Source organism: Paramisgurnus dabryanus, chromosome 1 (genome assembly GCF_030506205.2).
Source record: "Paramisgurnus dabryanus chromosome 1, PD_genome_1.1, whole genome shotgun sequence".
NCBI classification, from domain to species: domain Eukaryota; kingdom Metazoa; phylum Chordata; class Actinopteri; order Cypriniformes; family Cobitidae; genus Paramisgurnus; species Paramisgurnus dabryanus.
In genome coordinates this window covers 31,706,488-31,724,960 of record NC_133337.1, presented here as the reverse complement: position 1 = coordinate 31,724,960, position 18,473 = coordinate 31,706,488, and the positions used below count along the sequence as shown (strand labels likewise).

Below are 18,473 nucleotides of genomic sequence, written 5' to 3'. Positions count from 1 at the left end.
TGTGTGTGTGTGTGTGTGTGTGTGTGTGTGTGTGTGTGTGTGTGTGCTGCATTCTGTTAATGACACGCGTATAAATAAAAAAAGTTTTACATTAAGCTGCACGGTCAGCGTTATTTCTCTGAATAAGTTTATGTAACTTGTAAAGATAACATAATTACAAAGCCAGCAAATTATTGCATGCACATATGGTACAAGGCATGATTATTTATTTAGATTTCAGAATGAGCACGTTTATTGTCATTAATACTAAATATGCTGTGCTCTGTCTGCTGATCTGATACTGGAATAAAGATGAATGTATAATAACTGTTTAAAGAGCAAAATATACAACTTTTAAGTAAATATATGGGCTTAGGACGTTTGCGTTGTAATAATGTACAGGGAGACTTCAGATATAAAAACAGAGACTAGTAAAGTGATGTTTTATCATTATAATCTGATAACGTCAATTGATTTAATAGAATGTTTGGGTATACCAACATGGCGGCGCGGTGGCTTCACAGCTGTGACGTCATGTGCAATCCAGTCATTTATATAGATCAGCGGTGATGACACATAAAAAATGTGAACACTTTGCATTTTTTTATCTAGTTTGATTGTTTTTGTTACAAAATAGTTATAAAAATAATTTAAATGAAGAAAAACTGCAAAAAACAAATATCCAAGGCACTCGAGTGAAAATGTTAAAAAGCCTTTAAAACACCGGGCTACAAGTGAGGAGTTTTGTCGCAAAACGAGAAAACGCTTAGGTTACTCACGTAACCCCGGTTCCCTGAAATAACGGGAACGAAGCATTGCGTCAGTTAGCTGACGCTATGGGGGAAACTCCTGTTTACTCTGTGACTGAAGCCTATTGGTTAACGTCTGTACAAAGTACAGACCAATGACGTTTGAACCCGCGCGCGGGAGGAACGCGTCCTTATATAAGCGCGGTTCAATCGTCAGGAGCTCATTATATTCGACTGAAGCGCGCAGCCGAATAACACTCGCTGCGTAGACGTTTGTAGCACGGCAAGAGACGCAATGCTTCGTTCCCGTTATTTCAGGGAACCGGGGTTACGTGAGTAACCTAAGCGTTCCCTTTCAATACGGTTCACTTCGCATTGCGTCAGTTAGCTGACGCTATGGGGGAACGTAATCCCATCACGCCGTGCATACACAACGTACTGAAGTGCCTTACCGGAGAGACACTGCGTGTGGCCCTATACCCGGCATATTCACAGCTTAAAAAGCAAATGTGTAAGCACCATATAAATTGTTGACGCGCACACGGTGGGGTTTTAAACGCACCGGGGGCACATAACATAGCACAAGACGGCGAGGTACCGAGCGCGCCGCGGCTGTGCGAGATAAGTAAATTCAGAGTCACGTTGGTGAGCTCGCTGAGCGCACCGTGGTGTACACATAAAACGCATGAGCGTGCATGATTGAGCCGAGAGAACCTGCGCTCGTAGGGCAGGGACGTCTAAGCTGTACAATCTGACAACGTAGACGGCGAAGACCAGCCGGCCGCGTAGCAGATATCAAATATAGATATAGATACCCCTGTAGACCAAGTTCATGAAGAAGCCAAACTCGCAGAGAGTGGGCTCTATATAGGACATAGCTCATAGAGGGGCGTGAGCCAGTGCGATGGTTTCAACGATCCATCTAAATTACCACTGTTAGCAACAGACATACGTAGTGAGTGATCTGCGAAGCTCACGAACGGCCGATCTGACTATAATATGCGGCAGAACGGTTCGTAGCGTGGGATTATACAGATACCACAATAGTGTGAACCCAGGTGCACCCTCGAGCGCATCGGGATGCATATAGGTAGTATTATAGTGCACAGATCGGTGAGCTTTCCAAGCGCGCCGTAAATGTGTATTGACTATAAATTGCACGGGCACAGGTGAACACTTGAATACATCGTGAATGCATATAGATGAATCAGAGTGTTATAATGCACAGGCCGGCAAGATTCTCGAGCGCGCCGTCATGTGTTCTGATAATAAATTGTGCGCACACGGGTGAACTCTTCAGTGCACCGTGAATGCGTATAGATAAATCAGTGCACAGAACGCGCCGTGAATGTGTACAAATATGATTGATGAACGTAACGGTGGGCACCCGACGCACCGTGAACGTACACAGATGAACAACAATGTATGTGTCACAAATCATAACACAGCTGTGTATACAGGTGAGCTTTCCCAAGCGCATCTTATTGTATACCAAAATGTTATAGCGTGTACATGTGAGCTTCTCTAAGCGCACGGTGGACGCATATAATTAAAAACCATATCGTGCATACAGGTGAGCTAATGGGCGCACCTTTAATGCAACAAACCTCAGTAGTGCGAAGCAGGGATGTCGAAGCTGTAAACTGACAACGTGGACGGCGGGGACCAGCCGGCCGTGTCACAATTGTCAAATGAGAAACCTCTAAGACCATGCCCATGCTCTAAGACAAGTGAGCATAATTGTCACGGGAGGTGATAACGTCAACGATCCATAAATAGCCTGTATTGACAGGTGCTCTAGTGAGTGATCTGTGACGCAGATGAACAGCTGATCGTCTGATGTACGTCAGACGTATCTGTCATACAGGACCTTGGACAGTTCCAGAGCGCTGTGCCTCGGGCACCGTCGGCATCTGAGAAATGACAGGCTTATGAATAAAGTGAATGGCCAGCCGTAAAAGCATGGTTCGCTGTTACCGCCGCCGTCCGCATCTGAGAGATGACAGGCTTGTGAATTAAATGAATGGTCGGTCGTAAAAGCGTGGTTCGCTGTTATCACGGCCACATAGATATAGGTAGGGGAGAGAGCCGCCGTGCCTCTGTAGTGAGGAGAAAAGTGTTCCACCCACGATTCGCGGGGGGTATTGACTTTCAAATGTCACTAGACAGAATGGATCAGACTTTGCATAAGGACGCCTCGTGAAAGGGGTCCTAGCAGCTTGTGTCAATGTGTCATAAGGCACGTAATGTAGGTCGTGTCCCACGGATGCCATCTCCGCACGCCCATCGTAATGGGTTAATATTGGTAGTTTAAGCATGAGATGCGTATCACTCTGATTGAACATAGCTTATAAAGCGATGCAATGAGTTTATAAAGGAGATGACTCGTCAGCTTGTTCAGGGGGCGAGATCTCAGTCTGGTTCGGTAAATAATGAAACCACCGTAGATTGCCCGACCGCATTATCACAATAACACGGTCGAGAGTGCTGCAGTGCTAAATCATCCTCTTAATGTACCGTATTCACAGTACAAGGTGATTTATATGAGACAAACGGCGTTCCACGTGCCGAAGGCTGATTGCCGTCGTAAAGCGTGTTCAACTCACAGCAAATGCTGGGCTAGCTCGTAATGACAGCACTTCATGCAGCAGTGTGTAACTTAAGCAAGCTTCCCGGCCGTCAGCTCGGGGCGGGACCTTTGCTTAGTCAAACTGATGACTGATGTCTTATGAACAATGCCACGATATTCAGCTTTCTGAGGCTCGTTAGAGGGGTACGTGCGCCCGTCTTAAACGAGATGCCGCGCGCGTCTGACTGTGCGCGCGCTTTAAGCTTTGAAACTTATTGTGGCGGGTAGCAAGCTCACTTGAGGTTGATATTACCCTTAATATCTCCGAGTATTGGAGCGGAGGTGTGAGCGTCTTCGGATCCGCTAATATAAATCAGCTATATGGCCGAAAAACGTCATAAACCGCTTGGCTGTAAGCCTTTGAGTGGCCGTCCGGAGAGGGCGCGATTCAAACGCTTGGAGCCATGCAAAAGTCTGAGGCTGTCCTTCCTCTAGGAAGAGAGAATAACAGCCGTAAGACCGTGCTCGTTTGCGCCATCAGCATCGTAGCGGAGAAACTGAGGTGGGCTGCGAGCGAATTTGGCAGAAAGGTGTTAGAGACACCGTACAGTCGTGGGGTGTCAATACACAGTATATGGCCAAACCGGGGTTTTTTCGGCTAGCGTCGATAGAATTATGGACAGCGGGCTGTGTGTGCGTATTACTGATTGCTTGTCAGTAAGGCGATAAAGTGTTTAGAGACACCGTACAACCGTGGGTGTCAATACACAGTATAGTAAGCATGGAAATTACTCTTTTTAGAGGAATTAAATACCGTTCGCCACTATAGTGAGGTCGCATAGCCGACAGTATTACACAGTATGTTTGGATAAACAGCACACAGAAAACATTTCAGGGCAGTCCAGCCGAGGCGCGACATAACCCCTTTTTCCCAGACAGTTTCGTTCTCTGTTGATGCAGCTATGCTGCGGAGACCAGAGCTCAGCCGTTCAGGTGCACAAGCCTCAGTAGTGACGGTGACCGAACGGCTCACGGAGCAGGGTAGTATGTCTAGGTAGTTTAATGTCAGACTGAACCCATCGCAGAGAGGAAGTCTGCCGCGAGGCCCGCGGTTTTGCCATTTATTAAAAGGGCAGAAAAACCGGGTATATATATATAAGAATGTACCAATATTCAGCGCACTGATATAGGACGGGACTGAATAAAGGGAGGTATTCGGGCCTCAGTATATTATAAACAAATTCGTTCTGCCTCTGATTCCGTCTAAACCAGAGAGAAATTACCAGGCAGACGAAAAATGAGCTATCTGAAGTGAGATCGGCTCAGGCCAGTAAAGCTCTATAATAAGTGTTTTAGCGCTCCAATAGAGGCGTGTCCGCCTTATCGAGCAGACGAATGAGATCGTGCCGCTCCAGGAGGGGAGGGGCATGAAGCTCTCTTATAATGAGTGTTCTTGGTGCTCCAATAGCGGCGAATCGGCCCTATCGAGCAGACGAATGAGATCGCGCCGCTCCAGGAGGGGAGGGGCATGAAGCTCTGTAATCGTTGAACACTGGACAGCTGCATTTAGAGGCAGCGAGCCGTAATACCGCGTGCTAGCTAAGCCGTTAAGAGACCTCACCACTGTGGGGAAAGGAGCGAGGGACTCCGCGAGCGTGGAGCACGAGTGGCTGTGCTATGACAGAGACAGGGGCAGACCGCCCGTGTTTGCTTGTCGTATGCATCTATCCAGGTCTACGGTTCCCCGCTTGTTCATCTCAACAAGAGAGGAACGGCAGAGGGGAGCAGCAACACAGACAGAACAGCCATGCGTCGTGACGGTATCACCCGATGCACTCGGGGGATTAATATATGTGCCAGAGATCTCGCCACTGAATGTGAGAGGAGCGAAGGGACTCTGTAAGCATGAACGGTTGCGGTGTGACAGAACACAGGGGGGGTTAGTCCGTGTGTGCTTGTCTATGCATCCATCTAGTCTCATGGCTCGCCGTGTGTTCATCCCGGCGAGAGAGGAACAGCAGGGGGAGCACGAAACCTGGATAAGACAACCAAAGCATAAGCGCGGTCCCGGCGTGGGAGGTGCCAGACCGGTAACGCGCTCGGAGGAAATTCATAGCAGAGAGGCTCACCGAGCCGCTGTGCTGGACGCTATTACAACAGTGCCTGCTCTTTTAGCTTATAGCTTTATATTAAAAATATTGATCTTACCGGGCGGCCGCAGGGGAGACCTCGTCAGGCGTGTGTCCGCTGCACAGGGCTCGAACCACGGCAAGCGAAGGCTATCTTCGGTTCTCTGCCGGAAAGCGGCAGGGGAAGACGCTAGACCTGGACTCTGCTATCTTCGGTTCTCAGCCGGAAAACGGCAGGGGAAGACGCTAGGCCTGGACTCCGCTGCAGGGCTTTTGTCAACGGCGAGGTAAGGCTTCTTCTTTTTCTTCGGAGCAGCGAGAGGTTCGCGCTGAAGGAGAAAATAATGAGCTCTTGACGATTGAACCGCGCTTATATAAGGACGCGTTCCTCCCGCGCGCGGGTTCAAACGTCATTGGTCTGTACTTTGTACAGACGTTAACCAATAGGCTTCAGTCACGGAGTAAACAGGAGTTTCCCCCATAGCGTCAGCTAACTGACGCAATGCGAAGTGAACCGTATTGAAAGGGAACTTCGTTTTTAACATTTTTGTCAAAACATGTTTATTATTATGTTATCATGTTATTATTTTGTTTTATATGGTGCTACTTAGCTGTATTTTTTAAGTTATGAAGGTTTAAATCAAAACAAACCAACTGCAGTTTAATTGATATTAATTGGAATGCAGAACCAAAAACCGAGATTTTTGAAAAAGTAATCTCGTTTAGCAACGAAACTCTTCAAGTGTAGTGTATTAAAGGCTTTTTAACATTTCTTTTATGTTCATATCAAACATTAGAATTTTTTTTTATTTTGGGGTTTACTTAAAGGAGTAACCTAGCCTATATTTAACTTCAGTCTGTGACATGATAACGATTGCCATTTAGAAACCTTTTAATTTGTCATTTCATTTGTAACAACAGTTGCAGAAATGTGTTTTCAATAACACATCAGGGAAGAACATTGAATGTAAAGGGTTAAGAAGTAAGTGCATTACATTAGAATTCGTTTCAACCCACAGACACAATTTAAGAGAAAGAGCCCTATTAAAGTATTTAGTTGTAATCTCTTTAGTTAAACATTCATTTGATTATTAACATATCCAACCAAGTTGCATTAGAAAAAATACCATGCAAACACACTTTTTGGGCAAATGGTCTGTCTTTATAGGCTATCAACCTTCACATGATCACAACCATTTGGTCTGTACATAAGAAACACACAAGAAATATTTTAAATATTAAACCTAAATCAATATATGCAATATATTAGTATAACATATTTTCAATACGTGCAATGTAAAATATCAAAACTTTAATGTAAAGACAAAGTTATACAATCAAAATATGTAAACACATATAAATGTATCTAAAGTATACTGAAAGAAATAAGCGGTTGCATAAGCAATCAAACAGAAAAGTGTTCATGTGTCAGATCAGATTGTTTGTTTTGGTAACTATCACATTTCATCAAAGTACATGCAAGTACACGTTCATGATATGCAGATTTACCTTTCTTATATTCAAATATACCTTGTTTTTACTGAATCCCTCCCTGTGAAGTAAAGTATAAAAGATAGGACTCCTCATTGACCCTCACACAATCTACACTGAAGTTCTGAGAGTGAAGATTTGACAAAAGGTGAGTTTTTGTAACATTATCTTCAGCAGTGTACATATGAGTGCAGATGTGTCACTTTTCCTCTTAATTCATTTTCAGATTCATCATGGCCGTCATGAGAGCTCTTGTGCTTCTTTTCTTGGTCTTTTCTGTTGAGAATGCAGCAGGTAACCAAGACATTTACAAGATTTACCAAACCCTACAACCAATATTACAGATTAAATTCACAGGTTCCCATAAACCTCTGAAGGAGTGTAGCTTTATGTAAAAGAATAACAGGAAGTAAAACTGATAATGTGACTCAATATTATATTGCTAATATTTTATTTACTGTATAGCTCATGACTGCCCATATGGATGGACACCTTTTGGTGTGAAATGCTACAAAATCTTCACTGAGACAGTTGACTGGGTCACAGCTGAGGTACTGTTATGCACAATAGCCGCTTTTGCACTATCGGGCCTGTGCGACACGGAGCCTATAGCCTCCAACCTCCAGCTGCGTAGCCAAAATCAAGACTGTCACTGTGCCTTCACACCGCCACCGATGAGAGCGTCAAAGTGTCCGGAAGTCATTCATTTTCAATGAGAGCCGGCGGCGAGCTCCGGCAAACAGCGACGCGGCGCATCATGTACAGCTGGGTTCCCCAAATCTTACCCTGAAGGGCCGGTGTACTACAGAGTTTAGCTCCAACCCCAATCAAACGTACCCACCTGTTATTGTGTAGTGATCATGAAGACATTGATCAGCTTATTCAGGTGTGTTTGATTAGGGTTGGAGCTAAACTCTGCATTGCTTCGGCCCTCCAGGGTAAGATTTGGGGAACCCTGATGTACGGTGTGAGCGTCGAGCAGAGTTGAAATCAGCTCAACTTTGTAGTGTAGAGCCCTGCTAAATTATGGTCAACTAATTATTTTGTTATATATTTTTTTAATTGAAGCTTTAAAAATGTTAAATGAGGAATGAGAATTTAAATTCATGTTCTGGATTTAATAATCTTGTGAAATATAAAAGTTCATAAATACTAAAATACTTTCTGTTTGCTAAATTAAGCCCCAATGAAGCACCAGCGAAGCATGATCATGCCTCGGAAGTTACAATGCAAACGCGCAGGCTGTGGCAGGCACTGGCACGCCCGCTTGAAGCCCTGTAGTGCAAACACGGCAATGATACTTAATGTCCTATCATGATTCAAGCTAAACTGATTAGATTTTATATTTGCAATAAAATAATCTCTCTCTCTCTTTAGAAAAACTGTCAATCTGTTGATTCAAATCTCGCATCTGTGCACAATACAGTGGAACACAACTTTCTCATGAGTCTTGTGTCTGTTGACACACATGTTTGGATTGGTGGCCATGATGGTGAAATGGTAAAAAAGTTTGCCTTGAAATGTTGATATGGCTAGTTTGAAATTAATGTTTTTATTATAAAACAGATTTTTTTATTGATATACAATAACTCATGTGTTTTTGTTACAATATAAATTACTGAATTATATCATGCATAAGTGTGGATACATTATTAGTAAACTTTTTCTCCTGACTCATCTCACTCATTAGGATGGACAATGGCTGTGGACTGATGGATCTCATTTTGTCTTTACCACCTGGTGCTCTGGACAACCTGACAATAGTGGTGGTAAAGAGAACTGCCTACACTTAAACTATACTGGTAAAAATGTCTTCTATAATTATTGTTTTTATTTACAATCTAGCGTTTTGTATTAAATAGGCTTTTTTAGTTGTCACAAAATGTTACGTGCAGTGCATTCACTACATAGCGCTTTTCACAACTGTTTAATTGTTTCAAAACAGATTTACATTAATAGATGCAGGAGAAAACACCGAAAAATATTTTGGCAATATAGGCAGCAGAGTACAGCGGCTAAGATTAAACTGCACTAGCGAGCATAGTAACAAGGTAACGTATAGAAGAGGGTGCTAAGTTAAGCCAGTGTCAGCTGACTCTCTAGGGTTTAAAAAAAAGGTAAGAGAAAAAAACTCCTGGCTTTTTTAGTCAGGAGGGAAAAGTCCTAGGATGGAAAAAACCCTTGAGAGACAGCCAGACATAATTGATATATTATATAATAGGTACAATTTAATAAAAATGTATGTGAATTAAAACATCTAAAATAATATGCCAGTGGTCAGTGGTTAGATCCCTTTACCTTTTCTGTGTTGTTATTTTCAGGGGCGTAGCCAGGACATTTTTCTGGGGGGGCAGCTTGGGCCAGTCTTTAGGTGGCACTTCAAAAACTACTATTTTTAAACTCACGCACGGCATCACTCAGAGACAACGTTTTTCTCGCAGTTCGTCAGGCCATAAACAATGTATTGAACTTCCTTATGGACACTTATAATGTCCTTCTTATGTTCATGTTCATTTGATGCTATAAATAAACTAGAAGAGATGATCAGTTTATGAGCAGCTTTAAATGATGCTCAGCGATCTGTCACGACACGTTAAAGGGTCACAAAACGGCATTTATTGTTTTAATTTCTTAAAAAAAATGAACAAATTTGAAAGGTGAGACTTTGTTTAATATGTTTAATATTAAAAGTGACCGAAATGTAACCTGCATAGGCGGAGGGTGACACATTTTGTGCTGCGCTTTAAAAACAATTCACGTGTGCTCTCAGGTTTAGGACGTAACACGCAGTCTTTCCCTACAGAATCAAACTTAAAATGCAAAACCAAACTGTATATTTTTTTCCCAAAACCTCCAATGCCACCTGCCATAGCAACAAACACCTCCAAGCATAAACACTCCCCATACATTTATTAAAAAACAGCTATATGTTCAGAAAATGGTACTATTAAAATAAAGCAGGTATAGTGCGGGGTGATTTGGCATGGCAGCCAATAACAATAAATAGCCATTGCCTTACCTAATGAAGCAAAATCCCGTGTCTGGACCTCGCATCATCATATGTGTTAATGATGTCTTCAAACTTTAATTCTGTCATGTCGACTGCGAACTTGAATTTGACGCGTTGTTGTTGTTCTCATCCGTCTTGGTCTTGAAATATGTACCCGTGTTTTTTAAGCGCATACCGGATATGTCTTATAAAAATTAATATTTAATACAAATTAATTTTTAATTAACGTAATCACAATTAGATAAAAAAAAATGTAATGTATTACTTATATAGACTTTGTCTGTGAATAAAAAAATTTACTTTATTTTTGCGCTTGCTCACAGCATTCTCACAGCTGCTCTGTTGCTGATGACGGCCAGGATTCGTTGGGCGTCTAGTCAAACGAAAGGCTGAATCCTTGCATTTGCAGGATGCATACGTCATAAATACTATGTTATCTCAGACTATTATCAACTTAAATAGTCTGAGATTTACTTAATTCCTAGTAAATTGTTGTAATGCTTATGACCTGTGAATGCAATGCTCAGTTAACTGAAATAAACCAGGCTTGGTGATGTATGCCGTCTGCATATGCGACCACTGGAGGATGCAGCCTTCTGTTTGAGAAACTGCCGCTGTTTGGATTTTGAGAAAGAGAAACCTGTTTTGAGCAGTTGTGAGCATTTTCATGTAAAAGCAGCAGAAACCACTGCCTTTCAGATAGTGATTTGCATGGAAAAAATCGAATCCTAATCACTTATCACGGAGTCCGTGGCCAGGGGAAGGCCATGGCTATGCCTTCCCCATCTGCTCTCCCCCATGCTGGTCTGTCGGCGCATTGTCAGTCTACTCTTTGCTCCGCGATGTATGCTTCACTGCGTGGTATTTTCCCGAATTTTAGAAAAGAACCGCCCTCTTCACTTGCTCCCGATAAGGAAACGTGTGCACGAGAGAGCATGCACGAGCCTACCTCTTCTCGTTCATGCTCTGTTTAGTGGAAGATTTTCCCGAATTTTAGAAAAGAACCGCCCTCTTCACTTGCTCCCGATAAGGAAACGTGTGCACGAGAGAGCATGCACGAGCCTACCTCTTCTCGTTCATGCTCTGTTTAGTGGAAGATTTTCCCGAATTTTAGAAAAGAACCGCCCTCTTCACTTGCTCCCGATAAGGAAACGTGTGCACGAGAGAGCATGCACGAGCCTACCTCTTCTCGTTCACGCTCTGTTTACAAGTTGCTGTCGGCATGGCTCATACATTGAGATGTTTACCATGTCTGCGCGGTTCGTGACTTGTGCCAGGGCTAGCATCATAGCTTACATCAACTTTTACTAGCAGTGATTTTAAATGGATTCTCAAAAAGTATGCCAAACTTTACCTGTCGAGCAGAAACTTTGGGACTGAGGCATTAGTGGGAAGCCCAACCTGTGCTTTTAGCCCACGCCAGCATGTGAAATATTCTCCCAAAAACACTCTGCTCTTGTTTCTTTCTTTGGAGGCCTTTCTCTTCTTGTCATACAATTCGTAGACACTTTTTCTCTTGCGACCCTCAGACATTTTGAAAAAACTATGTTTAAACAACCAGCCACTGAAGCAGGTCATTAAAGTCTTAGCATAATACTGTAGATACAGATGTGCTGAGACAAGTTGGAGCTAAACTCCGCAGGACACCGGGCCTCCAGGTTTTGGCCCCCCTGATTTAGACCCTTTGCAACAACACTTGAAATTTTGCTCAAATGCCCATTGATCGTTGTTGATTTAGGATTTTTTTTATTCAAACTACACCGGTAATGATCAATACTGATTTTATTTTCATCTTGTCCCACAGATAAGCATTGCTGGAATGATGCGCCCTGCTCAACCGCAATGAACTACATTTGTGCCAAACCTATGAGATCATAAAAAAAATGTATCTGTTTTTTAAAAGTACTATGATTGTACTACATGCCTATATATTTTTTTTCAGATCTTATCCGTAAAACTCAGTATCTTACTGTACCTTTCTGAAAACTTCTCCAATCAATAAAAGCATTTGCAAATTGTGTGCATTGTGGTAAAAAAAAATCATCATCAAAATAAATACAATATAAAAACAAAACAACAATTAAGACAAAAAGGGCTTTTACAATTGAAATAGTTAACCACAGGTTATTTTAAACCCCGGGTTAATGGAATCTGGGCAGCATTCATGACTGAGGTTCCATGTAAGAGATTCCTCCACAGAAGTTAACTTTACATTAAAAGACAAAAACATAAACATGATCAAATTATAATGCAACCGCAAAACAGATTTGATAAAATGTCTTGTTGATTTCTTGTTTGCAATGGTATAATGATCATTTATAATCATTTCTCAGTCTCTTTATTAGAATGCATGCAGAAAATACACTCATTTTGTATGCACTGAATATAAAGTTTTAAGTAGGCTATTTAGTGTGAGCTCCCCTTGAGCAATAGCAGGAACCTGCAGGCTCTCATTACCTTAAATGAAATGAAACCCTTCTGTCTCCTCAAAGAAGATCAAGATGTGTTTAGTGCTAAAAGAGGTCACATTTAATACAGGCTTTTGTTTGAAGAAGACATATTTGAAGAATATATTTGTTTGAAATATTTCCTGTATTATCTGTTTGTATCTTAAAGAGATACATAATATAGATAATATAATATGGATGGCCATTTATAAAGCCACATGTAAATATATATATCACATGCATTTCCACTTCTGACCTGTTTTTGTACATATAGTCAATGAGATTTTGTAGATCATCTCTGTAATGCTTTATTGCACTTTGCCACGTGCCTGTAATGGACGAATCATTTCTGAATGTCTGAAAGCACTTATATTTTATGTGACTAGTAGTCTATTAAAGGGATAGTTCGGCCAAAAATGATATTAAACCCATGATTTACTCACCCCCAAGCTGTCCGAGTTGCATATGTCCATCGTTTTTCAGACAAACACATTTTCGGATATTTTAGAAAATGTTTTAGATCTTTCAGTTGATTAAATGTAATGTTACGGGGTCCAAAACGACCTTCAAGTCCAAAAAAGTGTGTCCATCCTTCACAAATTAAATCCAAACGGCTCCAGGATGATAAACAAAGGTCTTCTGAGGGTAATCCGTGCGGTGTTGTTGTAGAGATATCCATATTTAAAACTTTATTTACCAAAATAAATACCTTCCAGTAGCGCTGCGTAAGCTCTCATCCTGAATGCGGACGCGACTAAGATGGCGGCGCTACCGGAAGATATTTATATGCTGACTGACCTGCACCAGGTTTGCATTTCCTACAGTGTCTATGAATGTGTCTTTGTAATGTGTTAAGGCCCAAGTTCACCAGTCTTTAATGCCCTTAACTCCGAGCTTTCAGGTTATCAATTTGTTTATTGCCAAGGAAAATTAAATGAGGCAATATGTATTTGTTTTCAGGGGCAAATTCATTTTAGGGGGGCTCAGCCCCCCAATGAGAGTATAATAAAAATAAAAAATAGTTTGAATATGGTGTAAGCTTAAGCCTATATACAAACAGTGGCAGAACCAGAATTAAATAGGGTGGCCAACTTTACGGGGTTCATAGTCCACTAAAGAAAACACTGTGCAACCTGTATCAAAAATTATGAATAAATCTCATGATTGCTGATATTACCCCAGATTAGATAAATTCCTATACTGCACTGGCTGCATGAATTACTGGCACCTATGTTAACATAATGTAGTCAGTCATAGCAGTAAGTGATTTTCTCTTCTTTTCTTAGTATAAGACCGAATGCAATAACATTTTTGCATTTGGTTTGATCAATTGTTTACTATGATACTCACTAAGACATTTAATTTGAGACATGTTTATGTGTATTTGTCTGTAAACCAAATAGACATGAACATGAAAGAATTTAGCTCTGTGCATGCGCACTATTGTTGGGTTGGAAGCGCCTTGGGTTTTCAAGTTCAAGGCAGCAGTCCAGTCTAACACAGTTAATCTCATCATCATACTGTACATACAATGTAAATATCACTTCATGAATAAAACATAGCGTTGAGTTTTGTTGTAAAACAGTAAAAAGAGAAAAAGAAAGCCCAATCCAAAAGCATAGACTTCATTCCTTACACAGAAAGACAAATCCTTTTTGACCCCTCTTTCATCCTATGATGAAATCATTATGTAAAATTTGCGGATGTTAATACTTTCTTAATAAATTTTGTTTATAACAATGTACGGCTGCAGCACGTCAAAAGAAACCCATAAATTAGCGGGAAATAAATTATTGGAGGGAGTAAAATTAACGCTTTAAATTTGGACACCCCCTTCTCTGCCATTTTATTGGAGTATTCCACTATATCGCATAGATGTGCTGAACACGCTGAAAGTCAAGCCGAAGTCTGCCCTGCTGCACTTTTCATATGAAATTTAAAGGGGACTGAAGCAATTACAAATCCGTGTTCAGTTTATGGAGCTAACATGGCAAACATTTTAAGGGGTCTAAAGAGAATTTTAGGGGGGCTAAAGCCCCCTTAAAAATGGCCTAACAACGCCCCTGTTTGTTCTGTATAATTCACAATGTCATTAACTAATATGATACAATTACTAATAACAAGAATACAAGACAATGATAAATGATGATCTTTCCAAATGTGTAGCAGTTATAACCATCAGAGCAGGAATGTAAGCAATGATGCTCTGACCAACACAAGCATGCTGTGTTTGTGTTATAACCAGATGTTGTTGATAAGCAACAACTTGAAAATGTATTGACGATCATAGCCAAAAGCCATAAAAGTTCGACATGTGAGTGATGGGAACTTTTATCCAAAGCAACTCGACAAAGCAAAGTTTTCATAAACGCCATACTGGAAACAATAAATATAGTACAAGAGTAATTTAGGTTATATTCTTTATTTTCAAACAACAAAATTTGTTGCGCACAAAATACCCCAAATAGTTTTATTGACCTGTTGATTCTACTGTATCTTATATTATTTATACATATATTCATATTCATTAAAGATAATACAAATTGCCCATATGAAAACACATATACAGTGAGTTCAGCTTCATGGATCTGAGCGATGTTGAAGGCTGTTTCAATCATGGATTTGACTAATAAGGACCTGGGAGAGCAATAGGAAAACAGATGATCATCATAATATTTTATTGCTCCTTTGTCAAATTATAAACATGAGAAGGTTTGACAGAAGTTACCTGTGCGATGGCCAGGCCCAATGCAAAGTCTCCGGACAGAAATAGTCAGTGAGATTTATTTCACGCATATGGAAATTAAGTAAATATTAGCCAATTTAAGACTGCACAGTTTCTTATATTTTTCAGACATGAATTGAAACACATAATCAGCAATAATACCTTCAATGAGCTTTACACTGTATATTTTTTTTAAACAATGATTTTGAGTTTGCAGCTGCTTCTGTGTGACCTGCAGCACGCATGCTCTTTCACTCTACTGTACTCCACTGGCATTAATTAAAAGGCTTATAAATTCATTTCTTTATCTTTGAAATGCCATACATTTTGGCTTTTTTTAATTATTATTTTCTAAATAAAACTTCTGAAAAAATATATTTGATAATTTGATAGACTTACTAATTTTAGGGTTGCTAAGATGACAGTCAGGGTGGCTGAAGCCCCCCTGAAAAGGGTCTAGAACCGCCCCATTCTGAAGTAAAGTATAAAAGACAGGACTCCTCATTGACCCTCACATAATCTACACTGAAGTTCTGAAAGTGAAGATTTGACAAAAGGTGAGTTTTTGTAACATTAACTTCAGCAGTGTACATATGAGTGCAGATGTGTCACTTTCCTGTTAATTCATTTTCAGATTCATCATGGCAGTCATGAGAGCTCTTGTGCTTCTTTTCTTGGTCTTTTCTGTTGAGAGTGCAGCCGGTAACCAAGACCTTTACAAGATTTACCACACACCAATATTTCAGATTAAAGTCCCATAAAGTTGTTTCAATAAACCTTAAAGCGTTTATACATAGAAGCATAAAACTGATAATGTGACTTAATATTATATTATTAATATTTGAATCACTGCATAGCTCAAAATAAATGCCCACATGGATGGACACCTTTTGGTCTGCAATGCTACAAATTCTTCCCTCAGTTAGTTAACTGGATCACATCTGAGGTACTGTTATTTAGAAATTCAGAAATGTCTTGACATGATCCAAGCTAAAACAGATTTTATTTTATATTTGCAATAAAAAAAATCTCTCTCTCTCTCTTTAGAAAAACTGTCAATCTATTGATTCAAATCTTGCATCTGTGCGCAATACAGTGGACAACAACTTTCTCCTGAGTCTTGTGTCTGCTGACACACAAGCTTGGATTGGTGGCCATGATGGTGAAATTGTAAGTCTTTTTGCTCGGAAATGCTGAAATTGTCTGGCTAGTTTGAAATCAATGGTTTTAATAAAAACTGATTTTTTACAATAGCTCATGTTTTATTGTTACAATATAAATTATTGAAATATATCATTAATGAGTGTGAATTTATTATAAGTAATCTCTTTCTACTGACTCTCCTCATTCATTAGGAAGGACAATGGCTGTGGTCTGATGGATCTCAATTTGACTTTAGCAACTGGTGCCCTAAAGAACCTAACAATAAAGGTGGTACAGAGCACTGCCTGGAAATAAACCATACCAGTAAGAATGTCTCATATCATTATTGTTTTAGTTACAATCGTAACATTTTATACAGTAGCATTTAAAATAGGCTAGTTTAGTTGTCAGAATGTTACGTGCAGAGCATTCACTATTGTCAGATCATTTTATTTTTTTTATATTTTATTTTAATATTATTTTATTATAGTTATTCAGTACCCCATAATAAAAAAGCAAAACCGAATTTTAAAAATGTCTTTGAATTTATTAAAAAGAAAAATCTGAAATATCATAAGTATTTAGAATCTTTGCAACAACAACACTTGAAATTTAGCTCAGATGTCTTCAATTTTTTGTCATTGCTGAAATGTTTCTACACCTGTGGTAATTTTTACTGATTTGACATGATTTGTGAACACATCTCTTTATAAAAGTCCTCACAGCTGACAATGCATATCAGAGCAAATACTGAATTCATCAAATATTTCATATTTTGTTACAGTTTTATGATTTTTATTCTAAACTTCAACAGTAATGATCAGTACTGATTTTATTTTCATCTTATCCCACAGCTAATCGTTGCTGGAATGATGAATCCTGTTTAACCACAATGGGCTACATTTGTGCCAAACCTCTGAGATCATGAAAAATCAATCTGTATCAAAAGTACTATGATTGTACATGCCTATAAATGTTTCTGATCTTATCTTTAAAAATCTCTGAAATTATCTTTTTAAATAACTAAACCTTTCTGAAAACTTCCCAAACCAATAAAAGCATTTATAAAGCACATGCTGTGCATTGTGGAGTCACAACTGCATCATGTTCAAAGTACAGGTTGTTTTTACATTAAAACTATATCAGAAAACAATTGGATTGAAATGGATTTAAATGCTAATGGCACCAATATCTGATCATACTTGTTAGACAACTACTCTTACAGTTTAAACTTGCTGTCATGCTCTCAGGTTTTTTCCACATCAAATAATTCATCATCAAATTAAAATACAGTATAGCAATACAGAACAATAAAATAAAACAACAATACCGAAACATTGAGAAACATGCTTGAAAACTTTACATAACTTTACATGAACTGTAAAACAAAAATGATGATGGATTAAATGCCTCTCATTTTATGAGAGGTCACAAGATGCAGGTTTGAGATCATGAGTCAAGTCATTCTGCCAAATTACACTAATTGTACAAGGTAAGAGTTTGGTTCCAAAACGAGATAACTTTTTTATTTTTCAGAAATCTTATTTTTTTGGTTGTGCATTCCACTTAATACTGCAGTTGATTTGTTTTGATTTAACCCTTCATAACTTAGAAAATACAGCTAAGTAGCACATTAAAACACAGTAATAACATAATAATAAACATGTTTTGACAAAAAATTTAAAAACAGAGTTTTCATTTTGGAACCAAACTCTTATAGTATATATATATATATATATATATATATATATATATATATATATATATATATATATATATATATATATATATATATATATATATATATATATATATATATATATACACACGTATATATATATATATATATATATATATACTGTATATACTCTATATATATATTTTAATTTAAATTTATATTAATTTAAATTTATATATAAATTTTAAGGATGTTTCTTCACCTCGTTTTTAGCGAGCAGACAGCAGGAGTAGGGAACTGAGCAGCGTTCACGACTGGGGTTCTCTTCAGAACAATTAAAGTAGATGTTTTGAGACCAATCCATGTAAGAGACTCCTCCACAGCAGTTAAAGTTTACATCAAAAGACAAAACCATAATCATGACAAATAATAATGCAATAGCAAGACAGATTTGGTAAGGATGGCCATATGACCTGTTTATCCATAGTTAATGAGATTTTGTAGATCTGGATCATCCCTGTAATGCTTCAGTGCGCTGTTGAGCATTTCTAAA

The 18,473-nt window shown here is 39.3% G+C and overlaps 1 protein-coding gene across 2 annotated transcripts in view; it reads left to right on the top strand.

Annotated features, from left to right (window-relative positions):
- The first annotated feature begins 6,979 nt into the window (after positions 1-6,979).
- Positions 6,980-18,473, top strand: part of LOC135779080 (ladderlectin-like) — a 37,053-nt gene continuing 25,559 nt past the window's right edge. Inside the window, exons 1-6 of one of the 2 annotated variants that reach the window (XM_065289734.2) lie at positions 6,980-7,065; positions 7,144-7,211; positions 7,383-7,468; positions 8,295-8,417; positions 8,608-8,719; positions 11,732-11,945. In XM_065289734.2, coding sequence (XP_065145806.1) covers positions 7,151-7,211; positions 7,383-7,468; positions 8,295-8,417; positions 8,608-8,719; positions 11,732-11,805 — 456 coding nt within the window. In that variant the 5' untranslated portion in view covers positions 6,980-7,065; positions 7,144-7,150 and the 3' untranslated portion in view covers positions 11,806-11,945. Of the gene's footprint in view, positions 7,066-7,143; positions 7,212-7,382; positions 7,469-8,294; positions 8,418-8,607; positions 8,720-11,731; positions 11,946-18,473 lie in introns of those variants that run through there. The other variant, XM_065289735.2, reaches the window with a different exon arrangement.